At 42.7% G+C, this 12379-nt stretch overlaps 1 protein-coding gene across 1 annotated transcript in view; it reads left to right on the forward strand.

Annotated features, from left to right (window-relative positions):
• The window catches only part of LOC121922134 (complement factor B-like), a 34682-nt gene that overhangs the window by 1200 nt on the left and 21103 nt on the right, over nucleotides 1-12379 (forward strand). The window contains exon 2 of the mRNA XM_042451128.1: nucleotides 11628-11834. Within this exon, the coding sequence (XP_042307062.1) occupies nucleotides 11628-11834 (207 nt within the window). The remainder of the gene's footprint in view (nucleotides 1-11627; nucleotides 11835-12379) is intronic.

Here is a 12379-nt window from a genome sequence, read left to right on the forward strand (position 1 = left end):
GTCCTAATGTTGCAGAGGCACTTCAGATGTTACCATATGGGACTGGGAGTGCAGCTACACTGTTGAAACAGTGCAGTTTGACACCAGTTTAACTACCCTGGTTCCATCCTACAGACTTCTGGGATTGATAATTTTGTAAGCCATCAGCAGAGTGGGAAGAGAAGGCTAAAGACCTTGTGAAACTACAAATCCCAGGATTCCATGGGACGGAGCCTTGGGATGGCATCAAATTGCATTATTTCTATCATGTAGGTGCACCCTGAGTGTGCAGTCCAACCATGATGTACTTCTTGCACAGTTGCAGGTTAATTCTTGGATTAAAACTGTTTCATTTAAGGTTGTTGTAAAGTTTGAAGATGGAGAGTAGGGTCTCTTTTTGAATAAGGCAAATTAATTTGTACTGCTTTGAACTACATTGTACCAAGAGGGGCATAACTGCTTTGGACTGCTTAAATGCTTGAATTCTCTCCGATGAAATAACTCAGTGGAGTAAACAAGATGTCAGGGAAACTGATTCCACTCTACTCCTTTCCCTGAGTTGCTACTTAGCTACACAAAGAGATGATAATATTTTTAAGTGGAGAATGAGTCAGTTATGTGAAACTACAACTGTAACAGAAGGTAATATACTGGTAGTCCAACCCAAACATAGGGATGGTATCTCACTAGGAAGAACTGGTGTAAGGCTTCTCTCAGTTAGAAAAAGAATGCCAAGTGGTTAATTAAAAATAATAATTGCAAGCCGCTCTGATAGTCTTTAGGGCTGAAGGGCTGGCTATAAGTACTCTAATAAATAAATAAAATTATGTGTGGCTTTTGTTTTTATTGCTACTTTTGAACAAAGTTTGTTGTTATTATTCTGTGATTATCTAGCAGAAAAAGAAAAGTATCTCAATACAGAGTTAAGCTTTCCATTCTAACAGTTTAGGGAATATGTGAGTTTAGGAAATGAAAGCAGAAACCAAATTAACCATTGGACTAGGTACACTCAACTGCAGGGTCACTGATAAAACTGGAGCCTTTAGTATGGTTTGGGAATTTCCCAGTTTTCAGAACATGTCAATATTGCACCATCGTTTTCCTCTCTACGTGGCCTTTTTGCCAGCATGCAGAGAGACGAAATCAGATTTCTTAGAAGTACTAATTCGGAGGTGTGCTTCCCCATGGACAAAGGCTAAAGCAGCATTTGCTCTTCAGAATTAATGCAGTTTGACATTGCTTTAACTGCCATGGCTCCATGCTATGGAGTTCTAGGATTTGTAGTTTTGCATATATAACAAATGGAACACCCCCCCCTCCTTGATGCAGTATATGAGTACAAATATTTTGTTGGTTTTGTGTGCGTATTTTTGCTCACACATTCATGTACATTCATATTTTAACATTCTATAAGGAAATAACATTGTTCCAATTAGAAACATTTTGTTTAAATAAATTCAGTACTTATCACATATGTCAATTTTACACATACTGTCTCACACTCAGCCAGATTCTCCTATGCCAGTGCACACAGATCATTCAGCCATCCTCTTTCTTGCTTGCTTTCTTCCACTCACACACATACTCATTTACTCTCTCTTTCACATACACAGGGATTAGCCAGACGTTGTTGTTTGTAGCACAACTAAGCAGATAACCTCACTCTCGCATTTCAGTTTTGTTGTTCACACTGTTTTTTTATCGGAACCGCATCTCTGTGAGTTCTGTTGCTCACATGCGTCGGCACTGAAAATAAAGATGGAGCTGATGGTGTGGATGCATTAAAAACATATTCAAAGCTTGCAGAGTTTTATCTCAGTTTATCCTGGGTCTATTTGCATCAGTTATTCACACAGCTGACAATGCAAATCTTTTAGGAAAACACAGGAAAAAAAACTGAGTTTGATCATACCAGGTTATAGGGGTTGGTTTTTTGACAGCCCCCCCTCCCCAAACTTACTTGGCTGCATTTAAAATGCATGTGAAAAACAAAGATTCAACTACATTTTTCCTGTATTATTTTCACTGTCTGAATAACCCCCACAGTCACAGAAACATTCATTCTTGGGTGTTTATTGCAAAAGTGATGAAGTGTGTGACTGAATTAAAAGATATAGCCGTGTTAGTCTGTACAATCAGTATGTAGAGAGATCTTGTAGCACCTTTGAGACTGACTGAAAGAATGAAGTTGGCAGCATGAGCTTTCCTAGACTTCAGTCTACTTCCTCAGATGCATATAGATGCATATGTGTGACTCTGTTTAAGTATACACAAATACATATGTAAGAATGTAAAAGGGAGATGAAGTGTGTGAATGAATGTGTGCGCATGTATGAGACAGAGAGAGACAGCTAGACAGAGTTTGTGTGTGAGACTACGTGAATTAACATATCCAAGGGAGAGCGAGTCAGAAAAAGAGCATCACTGAGTGTGTATGAGAGAGAATTAGTGTGAGAGAGAGAGGAGGAGGAAGGATCGGGGTCTCTAAGGGATCACCCCCCCCCTTGAGCAACTATTGTGCCCTCCTGCCCCACACTTTGAGAACCACTGCTCTAGTGCCCTGTGTTATCGTCAGATCTCTTTAGACATCCCCTTCACAATGTTTTGCTGGAGAGCATTGGAGCTGGCCACACTTTCCCACGCACACAGTGTTAGTCATGTGGGGAGATAATATCTAAGGCAGAAGAATGAAAGAGAAACTGAAATAAACATTAACCTATGGCATTAAAGTATCCTACAAGACAAGGTGGTTATCTCTGAGTAAGATATGGGACCAGGGACTGCATTTCTGAGTATAATACCATTGTCGGGGGGGGGGGATGTGTAGGTAGTTATGGGAAAGACTCCCATGTGCTTCACCAGGGAGTTGCTTTTAGTTTTTGGGGAGGCCCTTGGGCAAGAAGTGCTCAGTGGGGGGAGCTCTTGGAGTGGGCCCCTTTTCTTGTTACAACAATTATTATTATTATTAACCTTTATTTATGAAGCGCTGTAAATTTACACAGCGCTGTACATGCAATCTTTTTAGTTAGACGGTTCCCTGCCCTCAGGCTTACAATCTAAAAAGACATGACACAGAAGGAGAAGGGAGTGGTGGAGGGAGAGGGTAAGAGGTCCAGCAGTTCCTCTCAACCTCCGAGGCCTGGACCAAGGCAGATGGACTGGAGGGAGGGCTTGGCTTCAAAATGGAAGGTTAATCATTATCCAGGGAAAATACATACTCACAAGTAGGATAATACATATACAGAACATAGCAATACAGGAAATGGATCGATAAACAGCCAACAACAGAACATCAGATAGTAAGCGACAATTATGCGATGCCTGGGAAGGCTTCTCTGAATAGGATGGTTTTCAACTCCGTTTTGAAGCTGGTTAAAGAAGTGATGGCTCTTGCTTGTGCAGGAAGAAGGTTCCAGGAGTGAGGGGCAGCAAGTGAAAAGGGGCGAATCTGGGATGGGGCAGAAGAAATCCTGGGCTGGGACAGGAACCCTTGACTACCAGAACGGAGGGCCCTGGTGGGAAGGTGAGGAGAAAGAAGGTCTGATAAGTAAGGAGAGGCCAGTCCATGGAGGGCTTTGAATGTCGACAGCAGGAGCTTATACTGAATGCGAAAGGGAGAGGGAGCCAGTGAAGGGATGCCAACACAGGAGAGATGTGGTCAGAGTGGTGGGTGGAAGTGATAATGCGTGCAGCTGAATGCTGGACAGAGATTAAAAGACGGAGGTGAGAAAAAGGAAGCCCAGCCAGGAGGACATTACAGTAATCAAGTCGTGAGACCACTAGGGCATGGACCAGGATCTTGGCAGTAGAGGCAGAGAGATATGGTCGGATTTTGGCAATATTGTACAAAAAGAATCTACAAGCCTTGGCAGTGGTCTGGATCTGAGGGATACACGACAGAGAAGAGTCAAAGATAAAGCCAAGACTGCGGGCTTGCTGGACTGGTTGAATGGAAATGTTGTCCACAGAGACAGAAAAGGAGTGTTGAAGGTTGGGCTTAGGAGGAAAGACAAGAAGCTCCGTCTTGGACATGTTGAGCTTCAAACGCCGATGGCGCATCCATTGTGAGACAGCTGTAAGGCAAGACGAGACTTGCTGTTCAAGCCTTGGAGAAAGGTCAGGGGCAGAAAGATACAGCTGGGTGTCATCGGCATACAGATGGTAGGAAAAACCAAAAGAGCTGATGAGTTTTCCTAAGGACAGTGTGTAGAGAGAAAACAGAAGGGGACCCAGAACAGAGCCCTGGGGAACTCCAACAGATAAGGGAACAGGAGAAGAAGTCAGACCCCCTGCAACCACTGCAAAAGATCTGCCAGACAAGTAAGATCTAAACCAGTCGAGAACAGAGTCTGAGAACCCAAGGTCAGAGAGTATGTCAATTAGGAGACAGTGATCAACAGTGTCAAAGGCTGCAGACAAATCGAGAAGAATGAGAACAGAGTAAAGGCCATTAGCCTTGGCCTGTAAAAGGTCATTCGAGATCTTAGTGAGAGCTGTCTCTGTAGAATGCCTTGGGCGGAAACCAGACTGAAAGGGATCAAGAATGGAGTTGGCTTCAAGAAACTCAAGACAGCGCAAATAAACAACCCGTTCCAAAACCTTAGAAAGAAAGGGAGAAGAGAAATTGGACGATAGCTAGACAGAGAGGAGGGGTCAAGAGAAGGTTTTTTCAGAATTGGGGAAATGAGAGCATGTTTGAAGTCCGAGGGGAAGGAGCCTGTAGAGAGAGAGAGAGATTGAAGATATGGAGAAGCGAGGGCAAAAAGGAGGGAGCTATAGAGATTAGAAGACGAGTAGGAATAGGATCAAGAGGACAGGTAGCAGGTTTGGAAGAGTTCAGAAGTGTAGACAGTTCATCCAAAGAGGCAGGAGGAAAGACAGAAAATTTGTTAGGCGAAGGCGATAGAAGATTAAGAGCAGAAGAAGAATCAGGAGGGACTATCTCAGAGCGAATAGTGGTAATCTTAGAGATGAAATAGTTAGCAAAGTCATTAGGAGAGAAAGATGAAGAGACAGGAGGAGAGGGAGGTTTAAGCAAAGTGTTGAAGGTGGAGAACAAACGCTGCGGGCACCTCTCATTGGAAGAGATCAATGATTTGTAATAATTCTGTTTTGCCATAGAGAGGGCGCGTGAGAAGGAAGAAAGAACAAATTTGAAATGGATAAAATCAGCCCACTCTTTGGACTTTCTCCAAAGACGTTCGGCTGCTCTAGAGCAGGACCGGAGAAACTTAATGTTGGGGGTAAGCCAGGGCTGAGGTCTAGTCTTGGAGGAAGAAGTGCGGACAGAGACAGGGGCAAAATGGTCAAGAGTTGAGGAAAGAGTGGAGTTAAATAAAGACATTGCTGAATCAGCAGAATCCCCGAGATTTAGGGAAGAGAGAGATGAATCCAGGGTCAGACCAAGATGGTTAGAGTCGACAGATTGAAGATCACGAAAAAGACGTTGAATAGTATGGCGAGGAGGAGGAGTATAAGTGAGAGCAAAGGAGATTAAATGATGGTCAGATAGTGGAAAGTCAAGTGCCAGGTAGTCAGAAATGGCGCAGTTTGCAGCAAGAACCAGGTCAAGACAGTGACCAAGAGAATGAGTTGAAGAGTTGGAGTGTGGTTGGAGGCCAAAAGAAGCTAGCAGAGAGTTAAAGCGAGATGTTGTAGGGTTATTGGAATCATCAATGTGGATATTGAAGTCACCTAGGATCAAAGTGGGGACTGAATCTGAAAGAAAGAATGTCAGCCATGATTCAAAGTCTGAGAGGAACTGGGTGGCAGAGCCAGGAGGGCGATAGATAACTGCAACCCGGAGCTGTAGAGGAGAAAAGAGTCCGATAGGATGAAACTCAAAGGAAGAGAAATGATAGCTGGGGGGAAAAGATAGAACTTGATACTGGCAGGAGTTAGATAGCAAGATACCAACCCCTCCCCCTCTACCTGTTATCTCTAGGACTGTCTCATTACATGGAAACAACATCTTAGAATGAACATACCAGGAGGGGCTTCTTCTGTCCTTTTGCCAATGTGAGAATGGGCAGTACCATTATCTAGGACAGTGATACTGGAATCTTTTACCGTTGAGATCCCGCTTTACATCTACACACAGATGTCGTGCCCCCTGACCCACTCAATGTAGTACAGCAGGCCATTGGTATCCATTGGGGGTTGGTTCCAGGACCTGCTGTGGATACCAAAATCCATGGATGCTCATCCCATTAAATATAATGGGGGTAGTAAAATGGTGTCCCTTCTATAAAATGGCAAAATCAAGGTTTGCTTATTGGAATTCATATATTTTAAAAATATTTTCAAGCTGTGGATGCTTGACTCCATAGATTAAAAAAATCTGTAGATATGTAGAACAGACAGTATAGGGGGGAAATATTCTGTTTATTTAATGTGCACATTCTCCTTCACATCCAAGACCCAGAATATCCTGTGTCTCATGAGTAGACTAGGAATAAGATGGCCATATGCACATCCCTCCCATTAATGGAGTTTTCCTTCTCTGTACCTGCTTCTATAAAACCCCAAATTTTTGCCCCCAGCTGCCCTGTAGGAGGCATGCGTACCTTTCTGCCATGTTTGGGGGGTCTTCCTAGGGCATCTTTGGCCCATGTGAGGCCAGTTTTGCCAACTGGATGCCACGCTGTGTGGTCAGGCCATGAACATTTGGGCTGCCTTAGGAGCAGCTTGTGTGGACAGTGGGTTTCAACCCATTTATGTATAATGCAAGTTCGAACCTTTTTTCCTGCTCATCTCTTCCGGGCCATTGAAGTTAAAATAGTATCAAACTACAGTGTGGCAGCAGCCTTGGTGGATGTATTTATTTGTTAGGCTGCTTCCATCAAAGCTGACCCCAATCTTTTCCCCCCCACAAATGAATCCTCTTCCAGGCAGCAGTTAAAGTGGTGTCAAACTACTTTATTGTAGACACACCTCTGCTGGTACACAAGAGTTCCTAAGGAAGGGAGCAAAGATATTGTTCCAAAGAACTGCATACCTTCTATTGACCAATCTCACGCCAGTCATAAGGCAAGGTTAGACTGATCAGTGTCCTGTCTTGAAGGCCAGCCAGGGTTAAAGTACAGAGCAAAACCCATCAAAAACAAGACATAGAAGCTCCAGTTTTATACAGAAGCTTACCAACCAGTTGCAATTCTAAAAGGTCAAGCAGTCCAAGTTAGTAGGGTACAGCAAGAATGCCAAAGTGTCAGTCCAGGGGAGCATCTGGTAGTGTGGTTAATTTATAATGCAGTGTCCAAGGCCCTTTGGAAACATGATGCAGGAATCAAGGGACAAGAGTATTGCTTCCTCCCAAATGGTCACTTGTGAGCAATGACCTCCCGAAGGAGTTGCTGGATTATTTATGGCCTGGCAACCTCTTAACAGCTGTTGCTTGATTAATGAGCGTTTCCTATATAAACTCTCCAGACATCTCAAACCTTCCCTCTCTTGTCTACATTCCATTATGGTAGGTGTTATCAAGTCTTGTGTCTGTATATTGTGGCTGCAAGAAGTGTCACTGTCTATCTCAAGCACTAGCATGTCCTTCTGTTTCCTTGTTTGTAATCATACTTTGAATCAGGTTTGGGCCCTAGGAACAAGGCATGACAGTCCATGACAAGGTGGTGGTCCATGAACCATAGTGCTTGTCTGTGAGCCATCAGCTTCCAGTCTCATAACAAGTTTCCAGGAAAGAAAGAAATAGTTGTAGCCAAAGGCACAACTAGGGTACTGATCTATGGTACACCAAGCAGGGGGATATTGCTGATCCCCCACATCGGATAGCTTGAGAAGCACCACTCTAGAGATCAAAGCAAGTTTGGCAAGACACAAAAGAGAATATGGTCAGAAAAAACTCCTGAAAAGCCATATTGTGTCTTCAAATCAGCAGCTTTAAGATGGCAGGCACTCTTCTGGCAGCTTCAGGGGTGTGACAGAGCCTAGGACCTACACTCATGACCTAGAATTGTAATCTGAAAGAAACCTGAGAGATCTGGAATGCTCACCTTTGTCTAACTCCATTGTTCCTCTCTATCCAGTCTTATTTTGTTGCTTGGAAACTTAACTTTGAATTGCATACATATCTGAATTGTTCCTTTTGCTTTCCTCACTCTTTTCACTTCCGTGTTAACTTAAACCATAGCTCTCCTGTTTCTTCCCTTTTATATTCCAGTAAGTTCCTCATTAGTTGTTTGCCCAACCTTCGTTCAGGAAGAGATGGAACTGGTGTGGGAAAGTCCCACACACTCTTTTGGGGCTCTGGCATTCTTCTGCCTCATCTCACTGCTGATTAAATGCAAATTGTCCCACAATTTACAGTCAGACCTCCATATCCACAGGGGATCCGTTCCATACCACCACCACATACATGTACACAAAAAACCCAGACCTCGAGTCTCATTCTCCCCAATGGTGGTGTAATGTGCATATGCCCGCTAACATATTCTGCATGTGTACGCAGCCATTGGGGACAAAGAGGTTTTCCATCTGTAGATGCTCAGATTCATGGATGGCAAGCCCACAGATATGGAGGTTTGACTGTATTTATTTATTATTTATTTATTTCATTTTAATGTCACCTTTCTCCCAGAAAGGGACCCAAGGCGACTCACAAAGAAAAATAGTTTAAAAGACTTTAAAATTAAAGTTTTAAAAACAATTTCAAACATCAAATAAAAACATTATAAAATTACATACACCCCTCCATATAACAAACACCCCATATAAAAGCCATCCCATGATTATGTATTAAAAGCCTGCCTGAATAAGGAGTCATGCAACCACAAGGCGCTGTTGCAATGGGAAACTGGGGTGACATTTTGAAGCTTGGTCAAGATCCCAATGTAATTTCACTTCCCACTTCCCAGTGAACATATTATAGTGCTAGGTAGTACCACAGCCTCATGAAAGCTCTCTTGCCCATTTTATGACATCGCCTTTCTGGTTCCCAGTCAGTGTCATTTATATTGCAAGAACTGGCTGAACCATTCGTATGGCTATGTACTTATCTTGAATTTTGGCAATATCCTTCTCCCACCTTTGTCTCCTAACTTCCATTGTTAAAACTGAACTTGTTACCTCATTGCCATACTCACAGGTTTTGCATTCCTATTACTATTCACACACTAACATATAACATCTAATCACAGGTATAAATGTCTTTCCTTGGACACTTCACTCCATGCACCTGATGAAGTAAAATGAGGGCCTGAACAGACAGGCCAAAATAAAGCTGCTTTGGGTCACTTTGGAGGTATGCTGTTTAAATGACACATGTATTTTAAGAGGCCAGAAGCGGCATGAAAGCTGTGCTCCAGTCCTTAGGACTGGAGCATGACTTTGGCGTGGCTTCCAGCCTCTTAGGATGCAAGCAGAGTTTAAACAGCATACCTCCAAAGTGACCCGAGGCAGCTTTACTTTGGGCTATTTGTTCGGACCCTGAGTCTACAAATATTGTTGCTGTGTTCTATTTGTTATATATGCGTGCGTGCGTGCGTGTGTGTGTCTGTGTGTGTGCATACATGCATATTTGCTACTAAACAAAATTTATTAATGTGCATGTGCCTGAGAAAACCTGGGATTTTTCTTCTGTTCCACACTACTTTACTTTGTTTTATTTTATTCTATTTATTCAATACTGTGTATTCTTAAAATCATAGAATCATAGAATCGTAGAGTTGGAAGAGACCACAAGGGCCATCCAGTCCAACCCCCTGCCATGCAGGAAATCACAGTCAAAGCATCCCCGACAGATGGCCATCCAGCCTCTGCTTGAAGACCTCCAAGGAAGGAGACTCCACTACACTCCGAGGGAGTTTGTTCCACTGTTGGACAGTCCTTACTGTCAGGAAGTTCCTCCTAATGTTGAGGTGGAATCTCTTTTCCTGCAGCTTGCATCCAATGTTCCGTGTTCTAGTCTCTGGAGCAACAGAAAACAAGCTTGCTCCCTCCTCAACATGACATCCCTTCAAATATTTAAATAGGGCTATCATATCACCTCTTAACCTTCTCTTCTCCAGGCTAAACATCCCCAGCTCCCTAAGTCGTTCCTCATAGGGCATGGTTTCCAGACCTTTCACCATTTTAGTCGCCCTCCTTTGGACACGCTCCAGTTTCTCAATGTCCTTTTTTAATTGTGGTGCCCAAAACTGGACACAGTATTCCAGGTGGGGCCTGACCAAAGCATTTGTTGCAGTGTCCCATTTGTATTGTATTCACTGTATTATCCACCTGGTAATGGCCATCGGAGGAGCCAGCACAGCGTAGTGGTTTGAGTGTTGGATTACGACTCTGGAGAGCAGGGTCCAATTCCTCGCTCAGCCAGGAAACCCATTAAGTGATCTTGAGGAAGCCACACGCTCTCAGCCTCAGGGGAAGGCAATGGCACACCTTCTCAGAACACATCTATTATTGGCGGTTCCACCAATGAATACAACTCTGTCAAGGCTGCAAGCCTTTCAGGATCTGGCTCCACATTTGTGGAACAGTTTTTCTTTGCACCTGCAGCTGGAGGAGGATCTTTCTTGCTTTCATAAAGAGTTGAGGACTTCCTCTTCCATTCACTGGGTTACATTGCTAAGTGTGTGTGCCTAAGGTGGCCAAGAGGGGTAGCAACTGACGAGGATTTTGTTTTTAGCATATCAGTATATTATTTCAGTGGTTTAGCATTTTATAGTACTGTGTTTTATCATTTGTTTTTGATTGTATATGTTCCGACGTACCACCCTTTGGTGAAAAAGGCATTATATATAAACATTATGATTATGATTCTGACTGTGATTATGATTAAGATTATGACCTAGCTAACTTTGTAAACAATACTTTATCAGCTACTTACTACATTTCCATTCAGTCTTCAAGTAGTATGAAAATTTCATGATCAGTTTGATATTTCAGAAGCATTTGGGAAACATCCCTTTACCAGTCGTGATGTCAACCTGTTTCAGAGAAACTCTTCACATATACAGGAAAGGTTTTATTCAGCTCTAAGTCATTAACAAACATTGACATTTTGACAAATGGGTTTCCTACAAGGTATCTGGGAATTATTCAGGGTGTCCATTACAATTACATCTCAAGCTTCTTTTTATTGTGTTTAATTTAATTATGTGAAGTCAAAGGCTTTCATGGCCGGCATCCATAGTTTTTTGTGGGTTTTTCAGGCTATGTGGTCATGAGATCTCTGAAAAAACAGAGATCTCTGAAGATGCCAGCCACAGTTGCTGACAAAACATCAGAAACAAACTCTTCTAGAGCATGGCCACATAGCCCGAAAAAGCCACAAAAAAACCTAATTTAATTATGCTTTCTTGTATAAATCTTAATTTTGTTACCTATTTTTCATTTTTCCCTGAGAAGTTCAAAACTGCTGGGTATTGCTCAGCTACCTAGCCCTATACCAGCTAAGCTGCTGGCTGTTCATGGATACCTGACTTGACAGTAACCATATTTTATGTAGTTATAAAGGAAAGCGTAGCTTGATGACAGGTTCTGCAACTGGCCCCCAGACAGAATCTGGACCTCATAAGTTCTTAGCGTGGCAAGATTGTGTACGTTCCACCAGTAGTAATCCCTGGGCTGAGAATTTGACAAGGTTGCATCTTGCTGGTTGTAACCTTTTAAACTTTCCACTATATTTTCCTCCTCAGATCCAACTGATGGTGCCTGTGATCCTAAAACAGCTGAGATTTTAGGTGGCAACTATACTGTGCTGGAAAATGGCACACTATTGCAGTATAGCTGCCCAGATGGACAGTACCCATACCCCACAGAGTTCCGGTTTTGCGAGTCTGGCAGAAGATGGAGCCCCCTGAAAAATGCAAAAGGCAACCTTGTCCGCCAGGCCAAGTGCCAAGGTATGAAAAGATAGATGTTGACTTCTGAATAGACAGATTCTGTATTTCATGGCAGCCTGGAAGCAGTGTTTCAATTAGTTACGGTTTCAGGTAACAACCCATCCAATTCCATAAATCTCAAACCATCTTTTTGGCTTCCCCAGCTCCCATACAACCCTATAACTGTAGATGTTAATAGTTTCTTGTTATCCCCCAAACACCAAGACTGCCATCAACCTACAATCCTACAGCAGTTCAGCCCAGCATAAATATAGACTGAAGGAATTATGTTACCCAAGCCCTATGCTAATGATGATGATGATATTTATTTATATCCCGCTTTCACCCCCAAAATTGTGACTCGAAGGGCTCACAAATTAAAAGAACAATACAATTAAAAATACAAAAGTTCTGGATCCCAGAAGGATGCAGTTAATCACCGATAATACATATTTTTGAAGTGATTACAAATGGATCATTATAAATTATAAATTAATTAAATGTTTCATCCATATGGAATTATGAGCTGCAGAACATCCATCTTGTAGGTTTTCAACGGACAACTG

The sequence above is a fragment of the Sceloporus undulatus genome, chromosome 2, assembly GCF_019175285.1.
Source record: "Sceloporus undulatus isolate JIND9_A2432 ecotype Alabama chromosome 2, SceUnd_v1.1, whole genome shotgun sequence".
Lineage (NCBI taxonomy): Eukaryota > Metazoa > Chordata > Lepidosauria > Squamata > Phrynosomatidae > Sceloporus > Sceloporus undulatus.